Source organism: Schistocerca piceifrons, chromosome 2 (genome assembly GCF_021461385.2).
Source record: "Schistocerca piceifrons isolate TAMUIC-IGC-003096 chromosome 2, iqSchPice1.1, whole genome shotgun sequence".
In the NCBI taxonomy this organism is placed as follows: domain Eukaryota; kingdom Metazoa; phylum Arthropoda; class Insecta; order Orthoptera; family Acrididae; genus Schistocerca; species Schistocerca piceifrons.
The window spans coordinates 690,517,047-690,536,016 of NC_060139.1; the positions used below are offsets into that span (position 1 = coordinate 690,517,047).

The window sequence follows — 18,970 nt, forward strand, 5'->3', positions numbered from 1 at the left end:
CATTGACAAAACAAATTGCCAGATGAGCCTATAATATAATTACAGTAGTAAAACATTTCAACCTGTTACTGGCAGAAATAATGAGAATTTATCAAACTACTAGTATGTCAACAGCTTACTCCAATAAGCTATTAAAATGGTTTCCGTTTGTCAAACAGAAGTAGAAAGGTAGCAAAATTTTCTTCTTTGCTAGTACACAATGATATCACTATAAGTATTCTAAGAAAATGCATACTGAGAAATGACAGAAGATGCAGACTGCGAAATTTATATACAGTTTCTGTTTACACATAAGGTTAAAACCTCTTAATATGACAAAAGGCCATAGGAACAAGAAGTATTGTACACATTACTAAGGTATACAAGTTATAAAATAATAACAATATTGTCATCTATGTATAGAGAAATTATATTTCTCAAAGCAAAAAGTGGTCCTTCGTTACATCGGCATGTGTATGATTGCAAAGCTTTGTGTAAGAACAGTTACCTATATAGTGAATGGCTTCAAAGCAGTGAAAAAGGTCTGTTAATAAGCTGTTTTTGTCCCAAGCAAGAAACTGCTACTAAACAGAAAGTCTCATTCAGAAATAGATTGAATTACTAGGGCCGATAAGATGATTATGATTAGAAATCTGGGGCACCCACATTCAAATAGGCTGAGATGAGTAGGCTACAATGAAAACTTTTACCACACGGCTGAGGTTGGTGTCATCTCGGAAATCGCGGTATATTCGCAAACAAACTGTTATTTGTGACAAGGAAGAATTTAAAAGTCACTGGTGCTCGTTTCAGTCGAAGGCGTTTATTACATTAATAACAAAAGCCTACAATCAGCTACAAACGCAGAGATTAATAAAAAAATACTTGTAGCAAGATCTGAACCTATTACACACTTCCTACCACCTCATAAATCTAGAACTCTAACCATAAGAGCACGATGAATTCATACAGATCGGCACATTATTACTGTTGACATTGCTTCTCCTGAGGCCTCTCACCAACGTTGCGTCGTTAACTGACATTAGTGCACCAAGGTAACGTGTTTGAGGTAACTTTTCAATGTATTGTTTCCCTGAAACAGCACCCTAGCTACTAGTTGACGTCGGAGCCTTATAAAGGGACGTAAATACGGCTTTTCCAACGTTGTCGATGATAGGAGTACAGCAAGGATGATCAGCGGAAATATACTCCGATTTTTGTGAGCAATGGCTCAGGCACCTATGTCAAGTCTTTGTGCACACTTCTCCTTTCGTCGGGTAGTAAGGTGCATGAGCTCACCGGACAAAACTCTTTTTAGCTTAAACCAGCTTAGCTTAAACCAGCTTAAGAACCAGATTCTTTTAGCGCAGAAAGCTGTAACGTTTCTCCGAAACGTTATATAGTCACACACATCCATTCTGACTATCAAAATCCGTAAGGCCATTGCAATAGTACAGGCGATGGTCCATTTCGATATCAACGAGTTCTGCATTAGATGAATTTTTTATATTGTCGCTGCATCCATACTAATTTCTCCTAATATACACCACGCTCCCGCGATTGCAGTCTTTCTCGGCTTATTCCACTGATGAATTCTTCTCGGGTTATCAGCCGAGTGGCGTCGTCGTCTTGTCGCAACGTTTCGATGAGATTCGTGCCCATCATCTTCTTCACCAGAAGATGATGTGTACGAAACTCATTCGAACGTTGCGACAAGACGACGACGCCACTCGGCTGATAACCCGAGAAGAATTCATCACCATGCTCCTGGCTATGGACTATGATACAACATTTTTAGAGTGCATAGGCTTCCCCCATTAAACAAATGGTGTGTGACATCACTCCCATTCCACCACACAGTGCGTACATTAAGAAATAAATCACCTTCCACCTGGCAGTTCCGATTACGATCTGCTGTGTAATGCTTTGTACTAAAGTAATATGACGAATTGCTGTAGGCAGCATTCACACTTTCTTTTTCTCCCTGATATACACCCATCACAGAATCTAGTGGCTAGCAGCTTAGTGGCGTGTACATCTCGCAAAGAACTTGTTGCAGGATCATATGGAACTTTGTAGCACAGATGTTAACAATAGCACTCTGCTGGGGGACGAAATGATTTTTTTTTTTTTTAATTCCTTGGAAGACGGCATACGTTGACAGAACGGTGATATTGTCAAAGTCCACGTTTCGACACTAAAAAAATCGCGATTCGTCAACACAGGTCAGCAGATGTTAAGATCAGCGTGTATCATAGCTATCACATTGAGTGCAGACCAAAGTGTGATTGATGATGGAAAAAACACAAAAAGATCGCATTTTAACGATAGTGCTTTATTCTGCACAATGTGCGTTAACGAAGTACAGGATGGCGCCGGTAAAAGTACCCTGTGTAAGTATGCAAGAAACACAGTGAAATTGCAGAAACGGAGAGCTGAAATGGACTTACCATTTACACTATGTCTTCCAATCCATATGTGGCATACAGCAAACTAGTGCTTAACAATACTGGTTAAAAACAGTCTTGTTTGCAATTTAAGTTTTTTATTTTTCAACGACGCGTTTCACCTTATTTAGGCATCATCAGGTTATCTTAATTTGGTATTTCTTTTGGCTACACTGACTAAAGGATTCTTCTAAGAAATACCAAATTAAGATAACCTGAAGATGCCTAAATAAGGCGAAACGCGTCGTTGAAAAATAGAAAACTTAAATTCCAACCAAGACTGTTTTTAACCAATACTATTTACACTATGTAATCAAAGGTATCCGGACACCCCGAAAAACATACGTTTTTCATATTAGGTGCATTGTGCTGCCACCTACCGCCATATACTCCATATCAGCGACCTCAGTAGTCATTAGACATCGTGAGAGAGCAGACGGGGCGCTCCGCGGAACTCACGAACTTCGAACGTGCGAGGTGATTGGGTGTCACTTGCGTAATACGTCTGTACGCGAGATTTCCACACTCCTAAACATCCCTAGGTCCACTATTTCCGATGTGCTGGTGAAGTGGAAACGTGAAGAGACACGCACAGCACAAAAGCATACAGGCCGACCTCGTCTTTTGATTGACAGAGACCGCCGATAGTTGAAGAGGATCGTAATGTGTAATATGCAGACATGTATCCAGACCATCGCACAAGAGTGCCGAACTGCATCAGGATCCACTGTAAATACTATGGCATATAGGCGGGAGGTGAGAAAACTTGGATTTCATGGTCAAGCGGCTGCTCATAAACCACACATCACGCGGGTAAATGCCAGACGACACCTCGCTTGGTGTAAGGAGCGTAAACGTTGCAGGATTGGACAGTGGAAAAATGTTGTGTGGAGTGACGAATGACGGTACACAATGTGGCGATCCGATGGCAGGGTGTGGGTATGGCGAATGCCCGATGAACGTCATCTGCCAGCGTGTGTAGTGCCAACAGTAAAACTCGGAGGCGGTGGTATTATGGTGCGGCCGTGGTTTTCATGGAGGGGGCTTGCGCCCCTTGGTTTGCTTGGCACTGTCACAGCACAGACCTACATTGATGTTTTAAGCACCTTCTTGCTTCCCACTGTTGAAAAGCAACTCGAGGATGGCGTTTGCATCTTTCAACAACTGTTCATAGTGCACGGCCTATGGCGGAGTGGTTACACGACAATGACATCCGTGTAATGGACTGGCCTGCACAGAGTCCTGACATGAATCCTACAGAACACCTTTGGGTCGTTTTGGAAGCAGATTTCGTGCCAAGCCTCACCGACCGACATCGATACCTCTCCTCGGTGCAACACTCCGTGAGGAATGGGCTGCCATTCCCCTAGAAACCTGATTGAACGTATGCCTGCGAGAGTGGAAGCTGTCGTCAAGGCTAAGGATGGGACAACACCATATTGAATTCCAGCATTACCGATGGACGGCGCCACGGACTTGTAAGTCATTTTCAGCCAGGTGATTTTTTTTTTGATCACATAGTATTTTTACAATGAAAAATATAGTCAAAAATTCGTTTATAGAAGATGTTGAAAGTGATCCCTGCAACATCTATATACATCTGTGCACGTTTAAGCATATTCAGATATAACAAGCGTAAAGTTCGGATATCAATGGCGCCAACTTCACAACTGATGTTATCTTTCAATCCTTGTATTGTGTGTGGACTGGTTTCAAAGACCTTGCTCTTCAAGAGACCTCACGGTAAAAAATCCTATGCTATTAGATCCGTCGAAGAAGGTGATCATAAATGTTTGCTGACCGATCGTTCCTCATTGAGGACATCGTGGACCTGTCCCATAGATACCTTATATGTGTGGCGTGTTTCTCCGTATTGATGGAAGAAGCAGTGTTGTGTTTCATATTCAGTGAGTTGAAAACAAAATGTATCAAAAATTTCCATATATGCGACCTTGTTAAGGACAGTGTCGAATAATATCATTCCAATGATGCGCGTTCCACGCACCAAACGCCGCGTTGCCCAGTACCTCGTGTTCTGTGAATTCATATCACCGGAAAGCTGAAAGGGTCTAACAAATCACCGTTCATGTTATTCAAAAGCCACGTGCAGTAACCTACACGTTTCTGTCATCCTCCCGTAATTGCTGCACACCCGTCACATGATATAGCTTCAAATTAATACCTTTCAATATCCGCTGGCAACTCCTCCTACTTACACACTCCTGTTGGGCCATTTTATGTGTAGACTTCTTTGGGCTCTAAATAATTCTTTGGCTAACGTGTGCAGTAACTTCTGGTGCGCGAACTGAAGGAATTCTTTGTCCTTTTACACACATCCTTAGGTGCATCAATTTTTACACAGACACTGTATTGTTCTCTTTGCTGGTAGTCCTTTCCGGATAACTGACCCCGGTAATTTTGTGAGTTTCCTTAATCGAACCTGTTTTCATATATGCTTCTAGAATTTCAATACTTTCTTCTATCGAGGAAGTCATTTTGCAGACCGCAAAGAGAAACATCTAACTTCATTGATGAAATGAAATGCTCACAGAAGAATGCTAACAATCGTTTATTGTATAGAACTGTCCATTGTTGTAGCTGTTTGCTCTATTTGAGAAGTCGAAATATTGCTATCGCATTCAAAGTGGAGGCGGGCTACTTTTAACTGCCTCCACCTGTATAAAGAAATACATCATAAAATAATGGTATCTCTTATAACATTGGTGCCTCAGTGAAAAATGCTGTAGCTGCAGCTTAATCGGGTCTCTGACACACAGCACGCAAGGAAAGAGTAGGTGAACGTTTAACCCTAGCAGCAACATGTTTGCAGGGAAAGAATAGTATCCTGCTTATTCCTGGAAGTAGATTCTACACAGCTGTGCATTGTCGGGAGCTCTCACAGTCACTTGGTGTTCTGATGTTGCTGTCAGAAGATTTCATGGAGGTTTATTGTTAGCCACATACTTTGCAATAATTTTTGCATCTCTCTTATGATACATATCTTCCACAAAATCCCTACCTCTCGCAAGAAGCTCAAACAAGGAGCTGGAAACCACACAGCATGTTCCACACATGGCTTATTCGTTTTATACGAATATTTCAACCCTCCATCACACTGGAAACATACGGTATCATCTTTGTCACAAGTATAAAAGAATCCGCCTTCATTTATTTTGTCAGGGCGTTGCTAAATAGTTTAATAACAGCCTTTGAAAGACGTCTACCTCGCATCGTATGTTATATATTTAGAGTGATTTAGCCAACGGCCTTGCCGCAGATCACTGAAGTTAAGTGCTGTCGGGATGGACTAGCACTTGGATGGACGACGATCCAGTCTGCCGAGGGCTGTTGGCAAGTGCGGTGCACTCAGCCCTTGTGAGGCAAAATGATGAGCTACTTGACTGAGAAGTAGCAGCTCCGGTATCATTAACTGACATACGGCTGGTACACCGGTGTGCTGACCACATGCCCCTCCATATCTGCATCCAGCGACGCCTGTGGACTGAGGATGACACGGCGACCGGTCGGTAACGTTGGGCCTTCATGGTCTGTTCGGGAGGAGTTTTTAGTTTTTTAGGTTGAACTGAACCTATCCCCCACTCATCATATGTTGAACTGCATAACGATGGTGATTTCGGAAGATGAATGTGGGGAGTATCTCCATTCTGCAAGGATTACAAGTATCACACAAAACGAACAGTTCGACACACCGATACAGAGCGACCTGCTTTCAAAGCTCCCTCTATATACACTGATAATATTATGACCATCTGCTTAATAACTTGTTTGTCTGTCTTTGTAAAGAAATACATCATTGGTTCTGCGTATCAGGGATCCGACAGCTTGTCGGTATGTTCGTGGAGGTGTGTGGCATTAGATGTCTACGCACATGTTATGTAATTCGAGTAAATAAAGAGCAGCTCACTTAATACGCGGTGATGACGCCAGATAGCGATCCACATGGGTTCAATAGGCTTTACATCAGGCGAATTTGGTCGCCGAGAATCAACGTGTGTTCACTGTAATGCTCCTCAGGCCACTGTAGCACGGCTCTGGCTCCGAGACACGGACAGTTCAAATTCAGGTGTTCAAATGTGTGTGAATTCCTATGCGACCAAACTGCTAAGGTCATCGGTCCTTAGACTTACACACTACTTTAAACTTACGTAAACAAATTTATGCTAAGAGCAACACACACACCCATGCCCGAGGGAGGACTCGAACCTCCGGCGGGAGTGGCCGCGCAATCCATGACATAACGCCTCAAAGGCCACTCCGGGAGGCCGGACAATTATAGTGCTGAAAGATAACGTCACCGTCGGGAAGACATTAAGCTTGAATGGATGCAGATGGCTCGCATCTGTCAGCGTGTCTTCGATTACTACCACAGGTCCCATACAAGCGCAGGAGAACGTCTCTCATGGCATAATACTGCTCAACCAGCCTACAGCCGTGGCGCGCTGCACTTTTCGAGCCACTGTTTATATCGATGACGCCGTTTGTGGAGACGACCGTCGACCTAGTGTAGTAAAAATGTGATTCAGTCGAAGAGTTGATTGAAGGTTGAATCCCGATGGTCCTGTGCCCACTGCAATCATAATTGATGATATCGTAGGGTCAACATTAAACTCGTAGGAGAGTCTGCTGGAGAGCTCCATGTTCAACAATGTACTGTGAATGGTGCGCTCCAAAACACTTCTGTGTGCACCAGGAATGTGTTCTTTCGGGAGAGCTGCGACAGATCGCCATGTGTCCTACTTTACAGAGCAGACAAGCCTCCGAACACCACGTTCTGTGATGAGCCGTGAAGGTCCAACCATTTACAGCCTAGTGATAGTTTCACTGCCCTACCTCTTTTCGTGGATGCTTGCTACAGTAGCACGTGGAACATTCGACAAACTTCGTCGTTTTCGAGACACTCATTCACAGGCTCCACGTAATAATAATCTTGCCTTTGTCAGTGTTACTTATCTCAATGGATTTCCTCATTTTGAGCCCATATCTTCTGTTGGGTGATTCTCCGTCCGTGTCTGCGTCTCTTACATACTTTTTTTACCAAGTCACGTGCCAGCAACGCCATCAGGAGACATCCAATGATGCGGTGGCTAGTGGTCATAATGTTTTGGCTTATCATTGTATAGTCGGCTCTAGATATCCAAGATGCTGACACTTTTGTTCACTGATCATGACGTGACTTCTGGTCACGTGTTCTAAATTTGCTTGCAAACGTAGGAAAGTTGCAAAAACAGAGCGCGACAACGCTATTTCTCTCTCTCTCTCTCTCTCTCTCTCTCTCTCTCTCTCTCTCTGTGTGTGTGTGTGTGTGTGTGTGTGTGTGTGTGTGTGTGTGTGTGTGTGTGTGTGTGTGTCAGTTTCACGTGGCGGCCCCCAGACAGTACTTTGGACCTACAGTCGATGATATTAGGACACATACAGTGTCATTTTTACAGACCACCATTAGATATCGATGAACAGCAGATATATCAGATTTTCTTTGTACAGTCCTCGTATAGTAAAGATGCACCAGTAAGGCTTCTTTGGTCACTAAAAAACTTCCATCTGGCGTAGAGATCATATACAGTATATACAGAGGCATACAGACATTGATTTTTACTCGATCATTACGCATCTGACTGGAAAAGGAACGAAGAACTCGACAATACATTTATGACGTAGTCAACACCATGCAGTGGTTTGCGTAATACGTATTTAGGTGTAGGCTCCTGCCTATAGCAACACCGGTAAGCTTTGGAGATTTGCAAAGCAATGAGGATTGGTGGGCGTTGAAGCTGAATGTATATAAATGTAGCTATTGAATCTAAAATAGCCGAAGAGACATGGAACCGTTCTATTACGTCAATAAGCACAAATCACTAGAAGCAGTATCAATCGTTAAAAAAAACAATCTGGATGCGAGCATCAGCATTATGGTGAATTTCTCCCTAAATGTTTGTGTGCTATTTTTTCTCGTTGTAATAGCTCTCTACATAGACAGTGGTGTGTAGAGGACTACACAGTCTTCTAACTAATGGAACAATCCTGTCGCAACGTGATGGGATTTCAAGAGAATTAGGAGCGGTCTGTGAATTGGCTGGGGGGTATATATAGCTAGATATCGAAGATTGGAAGATTCGTGAGAATATGGAGGATAGGCGATACGTTGACAAGAGGGAGGCTGGGATGTTATATCTTTACCGCTTCTTCTAATCGTTGTGTGCACGCATGTTACTCCCTCCCAAATACGTCTCGTAAAGTGACTGCAGTGAGTAAATTAGAGGCTAATACGAAGGTTTTTTCTGCGAGACAATCAGCAGTAGAAGTTCCATCTTCTGTTTTCTCGATAAATAAGAGACAACTTTCCTTCGTGAGTTCTGAGTGCCTATGAATAGATGGACTGACATCTTAACAGACAGACTAAATTTACGTCTACATCTATGTGCGTACTATGCAAACTATCGTAAGGTGCCACTAGTAGTCATTTCCTTTCCTATTCCACTCACAAATAGAGCTTGGGGAAAAAAAGACATGTAGACATATATACGTCCGTATCAGTACCAACAACCCCATCTTAGATTGGGTAAAGTAGATTTTTTAAACTTGGGAGTCTATGTCGGAGGGTGGAATTGCAGTTAGAACTCTACGCCCAAGCTGCAGCTGCTTGTTTCGCAATGTGCTAGGAGCTGCAACGACTATACGCGGTCAGCAGCAGGCATGGTCACGAGAGCCGGCCGACTGGAAGCCGAAGCTTAGTCTCTTGCAACCTGGCAGGTACAAGGAAATGCTCCGGCCAGTCAGGTCTTTAGGTGCACAATGCACTTAGTGGATGGTGCTGGACTAGACTGGAGGTCACTGGTCAGCTTGTCGTCTTGAGGTGCTGTGTTCAAGTAAGATAGTGAGCACTACATTCGTAAAAAATTTCTCTTGATGTTTCTCCCAAGGCTCTGCTGGCTTTGAAGTATAAGTGCGTTTCGTTTCCGAATGCTGTTGCTACATGACTTCTGTCTATAGGGAGCAAGGCTCTATAACGGCACTGGGACAGTGGGTCACTGTCTTACTATTACCTACCCTCATGTCTCTCCCAGCAGCTGTTTACTTGTAGCTCGACAGGCGGCCACTCCCCTACACTTCAGAGACAGTTTGCTGTCCTATTATTATTATCCATCCTTCCCAAATAGTGCTATTGACTAGACTGATTGGAGCAGCTCTCTAGTGCTAGTCTAACAGCGAAAACATCCTCTCTACATCCACCGACTATTGCCTAGACTGGCTAGAGCTACTCTCCTGCAAAAATCCAAATAAGTCCCATGTATAAAATGATCTACATGTATGTCTTTTCGACGGATGAAGTGGGTGGTTGGGTGACCTTATCACCTAATCGCACTATTGAGCATATTTATAACTTCCCGAAAAGAATTCTATACGATCGAATTAGTCCAGTAATCTCTGAGAACCTTCCTACTGAGCAAGCTGGATTCTGACCAGGACGGAGCCGCACTGCTCAAGTCTTATCTTTAATAACATTTATGTTGCAACATATAAGTTACTGGAGACTTGAATCGAATATATGATGGTGTTTGCATTAGATCCTGAATCAAATCCTAGCCTTTATAGATTCTGTAGTCTGCCAAGATTATTAAAGTATAGTAATAATATTTTAATAGAAAAAAGGCTTGTTACAGATTCTAGTTGAAAGTGTAGCTAACCCTATTCTTACCTACACGAAGTTTGGCAAAGATATTCCTGGAATGGTTGCCTTGGGAACATCTTTGTACCAGCTTTGTTGTAACCTACAACAGGTTTTAACCAGGAAGGAGAGGTGAACAGTGACAAACACATACCTGGAAGAAGAAGAAGAACTGGTTGCTGCATTCTGTGGGACAACAACACCTAACATGTCTGAACCTGATGACCACAGTTTTCCTTCTGTATGAGCATTCCAATCGGTTTCTAACATTTTTTTCTCTCGTGACATCACAATTTCGAGCGCCCTCTGGTGGCTGTACGTGAACTAGGTCACTCAGTCTCCACATGTGAAAGTGAGCATATGCACAAGAAAAAATTTTACCACGCATTTGCTAACAGGATAACACCCCAAAGTAAAGGAAAACCACCGTATACCTTCCACTCCGCCAGCTCAGCACAGACTGAGCAATTTTTCCCACAAATTATCGGATGGAAGAGGGTTGGGGAGAGAGTTAGGAGGGAATGCTGTCATTGGGAAGTATGATAGATGAGTAGTAGGGGAAGTGGGCGGAAGGGAGGAGGAAAATCTCAGACATCATCCAGTGATGTCCTCAGTGCGACATTGCCACATCTGCACCAGAGGCAAGGGGGCAGGGTTGGGATGAGGCCCACCTTCTTAAATAAATCTGGCAACAATGTAGACTGCAACGGTTCACTCTTTGCTTCCCTGGTCAGGGCATCCCAAACTGATTTCATGGTCCGCGATTTCCAGAGCTTTCTAATCAAGTTGTAGGCACACAGAACATAACTTCAGTTGTGTGACTGGATTCGTGAGCTGGTGTCAGAAAGATCACAGAACTCAGTAACTGACAGAAAATAGAGTGAAACAGGAGTGATTCCTGGAGCTCCCCAAAGAAGAGTTTGCAGGTCCTCTGCTGTTCCTAACATAAATAAACAATTTAGGAGACAATATGAGGAGCTGATACTATCATTTATTGTCTAGACAATTCATCAGAAGCTCAAAACCAATTGCAAAATGACTTAGACACGATATCTTTATGGTGCGAAATGTGGCTATTTTCCCTAAGTAAGAAAAATGTGAGATCGTCCACATGAGTATGAAAAGAAATCCGTTAAATTTCGCTCCACGATAAATCAAACATAATTTAAAGGCTGTCAATTCAACAAAATACGTAATTACAATTACGAACAACTTAATTTGGAAAGACCACATAGACATTGCGTGTAAGGGAAACCAACGACTGAGTTTTATTGGAAGAACACTTAGAATATACAAAAGGTCTCCTAAAGAGTCCTAGAGTATTGTTGTGCGGTATTGAATCATTATCAGGCAGTACTGACGGAGGACATCGAAAAAGTCCAAAGAAAGGCAGCTTGTGTTTTGGTTTCCGGTTTGCGTTGCGGCGAGATCTTTTTGCGAAATTTCAGTCCTCATATTTCTCATCTGAACGCTAAAATATTTTACTGATGCCGGCCTACTTAGGAAGAAATGATCATGATAATGAACTGAGAGAAATCGAAGCTCATACAAAAATATTTAATTGTGCTTTTTCCCAAGCGCTGTGCGAGAGTGTAACGGTAGAGCCGCAGTCTGAAGGTTGTTCGAAGCACCCTCTCTCAGACAGTGCGCTGCAGTGATTTAGATGTAGCTGTATGGAACCATACGGAGTATTAGGTAAAAGGCTGCAGTCAACAACACTACAATTTGCTAGCTTTATCTGATTATCAGTGAGTGGTTTCAGCTGATTATGATACACATTATGTGATCAAAAGTATCCGAACACCTATTAATGGACGTTAAAACGAGGTGTATCCGCACGTTACCTTTGTGATGGCTTGAAATCGGCTGGGGCGCTTTCATTGAGTGAGTCTGCGGAGGAATGACAGCGGATTCTTCCTCAAGAGCGGAAAAAGAGAAGGTAGTTATCCTGTGTACTGAGGCCTGGAGCGAAGTCGACTTTCTGACTCATCCGAGACTCATCGAGATTCTGGACAGGCCATTCCATTTCAGGAATGCTATTATCCACAAACCATCGACGCTCATGCACTTCTTTATGATAGTTCACTGTCATGCTGATACGAACAGTCATCGTCTCCAAAGTGTTCCTTACTCCGTACAGTACACAATGCTGTAAAATTTGTTCATACCATTCCTCAATGAGCGTTTTATTAAGTGCCTTAAGGAGACCACACCCGAAACACCAAAAATATCCCCACAGCGTAACACATACTCGTCTGTACTTCACTGTTAACATTACACATGATGGCAGGTAACGTTCTTAAGCATTCAGCAAACTCGAATTACCATGGGTACGTCGTCTTTCTCACTCCATATGACTCGCTTGCATTCACTCACTGTTCAGTGGCGTCACACTTTACCGACCTCAAACGTCACTTGTCACTGACTACAGAATCACTGACTACAGAAATTTTCGGCTTATGAGGAGCTGCTCCACCATTATAACCCATTCTCTTAAACTTCCTTCACACCGTAATTCTGGTAGCTGAACTTCGGGTAGCGCTTTGGAACTCACGACTCATTCCTTCCTCTGATTTCATGCGACTTTTTGAAGCAAAGGTCGATGTCTCCTATTCGTCAGTACATGAGGTCTACCTGGGCTTGGTTTAGCTACGGTTGTTCCTTCGAATTAACTCTTTAAATCACATCACCAACAGTCGTCATTGGAGCTTCAGATGGGCTGAAATGTCCCTAATGGATCTGCTACTCAGGTAGACCAATGATTAGTTCACGTTCGAAGTCACTCAGCTATCCTGACCGACCCATTCTGCTGTTCCTGCGTCTCTACTAACAGCACAACACCCACCGCCTGCTTTTATATTGGCTCTCTACTAACAGCACAACTCTCACCGCCTGCTTTTATATTGACGAGTGCGCCCTCATGACATCCGGTGGTCAATTCCGCGTTACACAGGGGTGTCCGGATACTTATTACTGAAAACCAGTAAACTTTTTAAAAGCAGTTGCAGCTGGTTCCCTCAGTATCTTCATTGGACGATCATTTTGCAGAATTCTGTGCGATGGTTAAACCCGTACGTTTAGCCAGAATGAAGCCAATCACATATGTACAGAACATGTCTGAGCGCATTTCACTTATGATCTACTTATAAATAACGAGCAAATGCGAGCAAGTATTGAAATTGAACAGCTTAGTGCTTTTCAGAGGCTTTAGGATTTGTTTACTCAGACCATGCCTCCAAAACTTTCATGTCCATCGACTGTACAAGCGACGGAATACGTAGTGGTTAATGCTGATTCTCATTCAAACAACATCGTACATTTGCAGCAATGCTGGAAGCCTATCATCTTTCTGGAAGATGTAATTCTCTGCTGGGAACTCTGAGTGACCTCGGTGATCCGAAACTATTTCAGGGAGCTTACACTTACTTTCTCTTTCCACATGACAACAGAATCCAAATATAACACGATATATTCGCTAAAACAAGTCAGAACCTCCACAACGTTCACTATTGAAAGAAAACAGTATGACTTGCTTAATTTCCCTTGGTGTCTGTACTCTTAAGGACCACATTATATGTCTCGATTACACAGTATTCCCAGTTTGGTGTTAATTCTTTCACTGGAGTCTATTCTCTAGAGCCATCTCGTCTGCCATAGGTTTGGCAACAGCAGATGCAGAGTGAATGTTTGGTTTATTCACTTTCCGTTCCTTTAATTTCGACGAAACTGTGTTTTCTAAACGTGTTAACCTCAAAAATCATTTCCATACTATTTGTCTTCTTGTCAGAGGTAACAAATCTTCTTAGTGTCCTCATGTTATTCTCAGAAAGTTTGCGTTGAACAGACGATGCTTTCCAATGAACTACGTGTGCTGGATGTCTCCTCAGGAGCCGCGCGGGGATAGCCGAGCTGCTGTTCAGATGGTTCAAATGGCTCTGAGCACTATGCGACTTAACTTCTGAGGTCATCAGTCGCTCTAGAACTTAGAACTAATTAAACATAACTAACCTAAGGACATCACACACAGCCATGCCCGAGGCAGGATTCGAACCTGCGAACGTAGCGGTCGCTCGGCTCCAGACTGTAGCGCCTAGAACCGCACGGCCACTTCGGCCGGCCGAGCTGCTGTCATAGACTGTGCGGCTGGTCCCGGCGGAGGTTCGAGTCCTCCCTCGGGTATGGGTGTGTATGTTTGTCCTTAGGATAATTTAGGTTAAGTAGTGTGTAAGCTTAGGGACTGATGACCTTAGCAGTTAAGTCCTATAAGATTTCCATACATTTGAACATTTGTCTCCTCAGGCTTGCTGACGGATCCTAAAAACAACGTGCTGCTGAGTCTCGCTGAAAACTGATGCCGAGGCTCAAATCGTCGTCCTGTGTAGCCCGCCGTACCGTACACGGCGCACAGGGGTGCCTGGTACTTGAACGGGTGACCGTCCACGTACGCCGCGTGCCGCTGACAATGTTCCCGTTTGCCTTTACGGCAAAGGGGTCAGGAGAGGTGGTGGTGTAAACCATTGACCAATAGCCTTTGCGCCGACGCCCTGGATTAAATCCAGAACCTGTTCGTAGTGTCTCATGGAGAGAGGGTATGTGACACTGTTACACTGTTGACCGTTATCTGCCACCCGCTTGGTGCTCTTCGAGAGGAGTTTCACCCTCTCCGTCGCCTCACCTTCCTCAACACGGACACGACTCTACACACACACACACCCGCACACATTAAAGACACCTACACTTGACAAATACACCTACACACACAGATCTCACACTTCGCGGAGGAAAGTTGCCAGCTGGCGCGGAGGATAAGAAACACCGTTCAAGTTAGGCGGCTAAAACTATACTTTGGGGTCTCCCAGCCATTCATATCATAAGACTTGACTTTATCTAGGTAGAGTACTATCTAGATATAGTAGGTGTCAGTGAAGTGAAGTGGAAGGAAGACAAGGATTTCTGGTCAGATGAGTATCGGGTAATATCAACAGCAGCAGAAAATGGTATAACAGGTGTAGGATTCGTTTTGAATAGGAAGGTAGGGCAGAGGGTGTGTTACTGTGAACAGTTCAGTGACCGGGTTGTTCTAATCAGAATCGACAGCAGACCAACACCGACAACGATAGTTCAGGTATACATGCCGACGTCGCAAGCTGAAGATGAACAGATAGAGAAAGTGTATGAGGATATTGAAAGGGTAATGCAGTATGTAAAGGGGGACGAAGATCTAATAGTCATGGGCGACTGGAATACAGTTGTAGGGAAAGGAGTAGAAGAAAAGGTTACAGGAGAATATGGGCTTGGGACAAAAAATGAAAGAGGAGAAAGACTAATTGAGTTCTGTAACAAGTTTCAGCTAGTAATAGTGAATACCCTGTTCAAGAATCACAAGAGGAGGAGGTATACTTGGAAAAGGCCGGGAGATACGGGAAGATTTCAATTAGATTACATCATTGTCAGACAGAGATTCCGAAATCAGATACTGGATTGTAAGGCGTACCCAGGAGCAGATATAGACTCAGATCACAATATAGTAGTGATGAAGAGTAGGCTGAAGTTCAAGACATTAGTCAGGAAGAATCAATACGCAAAGAAGTGGGATACGGAAGTACTAAGGAATGACGAGATACGTTTGAAGTTCTCTAACGCTATAGATACAGCAATAAGGAATAGCGCAGTAGGCAGTATAGTTGAAGAGGAATGGACATCTCTAAAAAGGGCCATCACAGAAGTTGGGAAGGAAAACATAGGTACAAAGAAGGTAGCTGCGAAGAAACCATGGGTAACAGAAGAAATACTTCAGTTGATTGATGAAAGGAGGAAGTACAAACATGTTCCGGGAAAATCAGGAATACAGAAATACAAGTCACTGAGGAATGAAATAAATAGGAAGTGCAGGGAAGCTAAGACGAAACGGCTGCAGGAAAAATGTGAAGACATCGAAAAAGATATGATTGTCGGAAGGACAGACTCAGCATACAGGAAAGTCAAATCAACCTTTGGTGACATTAAAAGCAACGGTGGTAACATTAAGAGTGCAACGGGAATTCCACTGTTAAATGCAGAGGAGAGAGCAGATAGGTGGAAAGAATACATTGAAAGCCTCTATGAGGGTGAAGATTTGTCTGATGTGATAGAAGAAGAAACTGGAGTCGATTTAGAAGAGATAGGGGATCCAGTATTAGAATCGGAATTTAAAAGAGCTTTGGAGGACTTACGGTCAAATAAGGCAGAAGGGATAGATAACATTCCATCAGAATTTCTAAAATCATTGGGGGAAGTGGCAACAAAACGACTATTCACGTTGGTGTGTAGAATATATGAGTCTGGCGATATACCATCTGACTTTCGGAAAAGCATCATCCACACAATTCCGAAGACGGAAAGAGCTGACAAGTGCGAGAATCATCGCACAATCAGCTTAACAGCTCATGCATCGAAGCTGCTTACAAGAATAATATACAGAAGAATGGAAAAGAAAATTGAGAATGCGCTAGGTGACGATCAGTTTGGCTTTAGGAAAAGTAAAGGGACGAGAGAGGCAATTCTGACGTTTCGGCTACTAATGGAAGCAAGGCTAAAGAAAAATCAAGACACTTTCATAGGATTTGTCGACCTGGAAAAAGCGTTCGACAATATAAAATGGTGCAAGCTGTTCGAGATTCTGAAAAAAGTAGGGGTAAGCTATAGGGAGAGACGGGTCATATACAATATGTACAACAACCAAGAGGAAATAATAAGAGTGGACGATCAAGAACGAAGTGTTCGTATTAAGAAGGGTGTAAGACAAGGCTGTAGCCTTTCGCCCCTACTCTTCAATCTGTACATCGAGGAAGGAATGATGGAAATAAAAGAAAGGTTCAGGAGTGGAATTAAAATACAAGGTGAAAGGATATCAATGATACGATTCGCTGATGACATTGCTATCCTGAGTGAAAGTGAAGAAGAATTAAATGATCTGCTGAACGGAATGAACAGTCTAATGAGAACACAGCATGGTTTGAGAGTAAATCGGAGAAAGACGAAGGTAATGAGAAGTAGTAGAAATGAGAACAGCGAGAAACTTAACATCAGGATTGATGGTCACGAAGTCAGTGAAGTTAAGGAATTCTGCTACCTAGGCAGTAAAATAACCAATGACGGACGGAGCAAGGAGGACATCAAAAGCAGACTCGCTATGGCAAAAAAGGCATTTCTGGCCAAGAGAAGTCTACTAATGTGAAATACCGGGCTTAATTTGAGGAAGAAATTTCTGAGGATGTACGTCTGGAGTACAGCATTGTATGGTAGTGAAACATGGACTGTGGGAAAACCGGAACAGAAGAGAATCGAAGCATTTGAGATGTGGTGCTATAGACGAATGTTGAAAATTAGGTGGACTGATAAGGTAAGGAATGAGGAGGTTCTACGCAGAATCGGAGAGGAAAGGAATATGTGGAAAACACTGATAAGGAGAAGGGACAGGATGATAGGACATCTGCTAAGACATGAGGGAATGACTTCCATGGTACTAGAGGGAGCAAAAACTGTAGAGGAAGACAGAGATTGGAATATGTCAAGCAAATAATTGAGGACGTAGGTTGCAAACGCTACTCTGAGATGAAGAGGTTAGCAAAGAAAAGGAATTCGTGGCGGGCCGCATCAAACCAGTCGGTAGACTGATGACCAAAAAAAGGTAGAGTACTTCCAAACACCTTGGGTTGATTTGCGACTGTCGTCATGGATGTATCAACTAGACCCATACCAACAAGTTGCCCTAACTAGAACCCTGTGAAGTATGATATGATGATGCAACACAACGATCGCCGGTGTATGATGAAACACAACGATTGCAGGTGTACTGGTAGCTGAAAACACTTCCTGAAATATTATAGTACAAGAGGAAAACAAAAGACGATAGTACGTTATACATGAACCAGAAGAAAACAAATACTCCTGGAAATGATCACCTCTGCGAAAAGACGATCGTATCGCTTTGTTCATCCTTCGCAGGAACTGATCGTTTTACCGACTGAGCATCTTCACTCGTAACGATTCGCGCTATAGACGCAGCCATTACTATTTTCTGTTGCGTATTGGGCGGGGGTGTTGAGGCGCAGCTAACAATGTGTGTGGTATCCAGGGTAACACAGTGAGCCCGTGCTGACGCAGCAGCAGCCTCAGCAGCAGCTCCACAATTTCTCCAGTCGCGCCCTCGACATGGAGGCGGAGCAGATTCAGGTGAGCCGCGCACCGCGCACACGAACGAGCTGCTTCCCGTCGCCCAAAGCGCATGCTTGTGTCCCGTTTTCTGTCCCAAGAAATATGCTGTCAATACTGCCTACAGCTAAAGAGTACGAGCTCAAGGCGAGCCATATAGCCTGTACGTTGTCAGAAGTATCAGGTGAGGACTGGTTCCATTTCTATAAGCGTTACGCCTATGTTGCACCGATCTCGGTCAGAGCGTATTTGATGTTTGCGACAAGTGGGGTAAAAGAGTACCAACAGTTTTTTTCGGATTTTCCGTTGCGTGCTGATGTTGGTGACAGTTCGCGTGATGACTAATGGGAAGTTAACACTACGAATGAGGGGTCAGATCTGTAGGTAACTAATGGGATTGTCATTCGCAATTTCGTTTGCCTCGTAAGTGAAGTTAACTGATATTTTTTTCACTCGCAGAAGTTTAAGTTGTGCTCCTAGGTTTCTGCCTATCCACAAATCGCGGCATTTTCGGAAAAGACAGCCACATATTTGAGATACTGGTAAATCAAAATCATAAAACTGGGTGATTTTCATTGCCTACCGTATATTATCATCAGATTGGTAGCGATCTGCGATAGTGAACTGCCAACAGCAGCACGCAAAGGAAATCTGCCGGCGTCGTAAG

At 43.4% G+C, this 18,970-nt stretch overlaps 1 protein-coding gene across 1 annotated transcript in view; it reads left to right on the top strand.

The window, feature by feature from the left end:
- Positions 1-18,303: 18,303 nt before the first annotated feature.
- The window catches only part of LOC124775751 (kelch-like protein 10), a 159,102-nt gene continuing 158,435 nt past the window's right edge, over positions 18,304-18,970 (top strand). The window contains exon 1 of the mRNA XM_047250580.1: positions 18,304-18,324. Coding sequence (XP_047106536.1) covers positions 18,304-18,324 — 21 coding nt within the window. The remainder of the gene's footprint in view (positions 18,325-18,970) is intronic.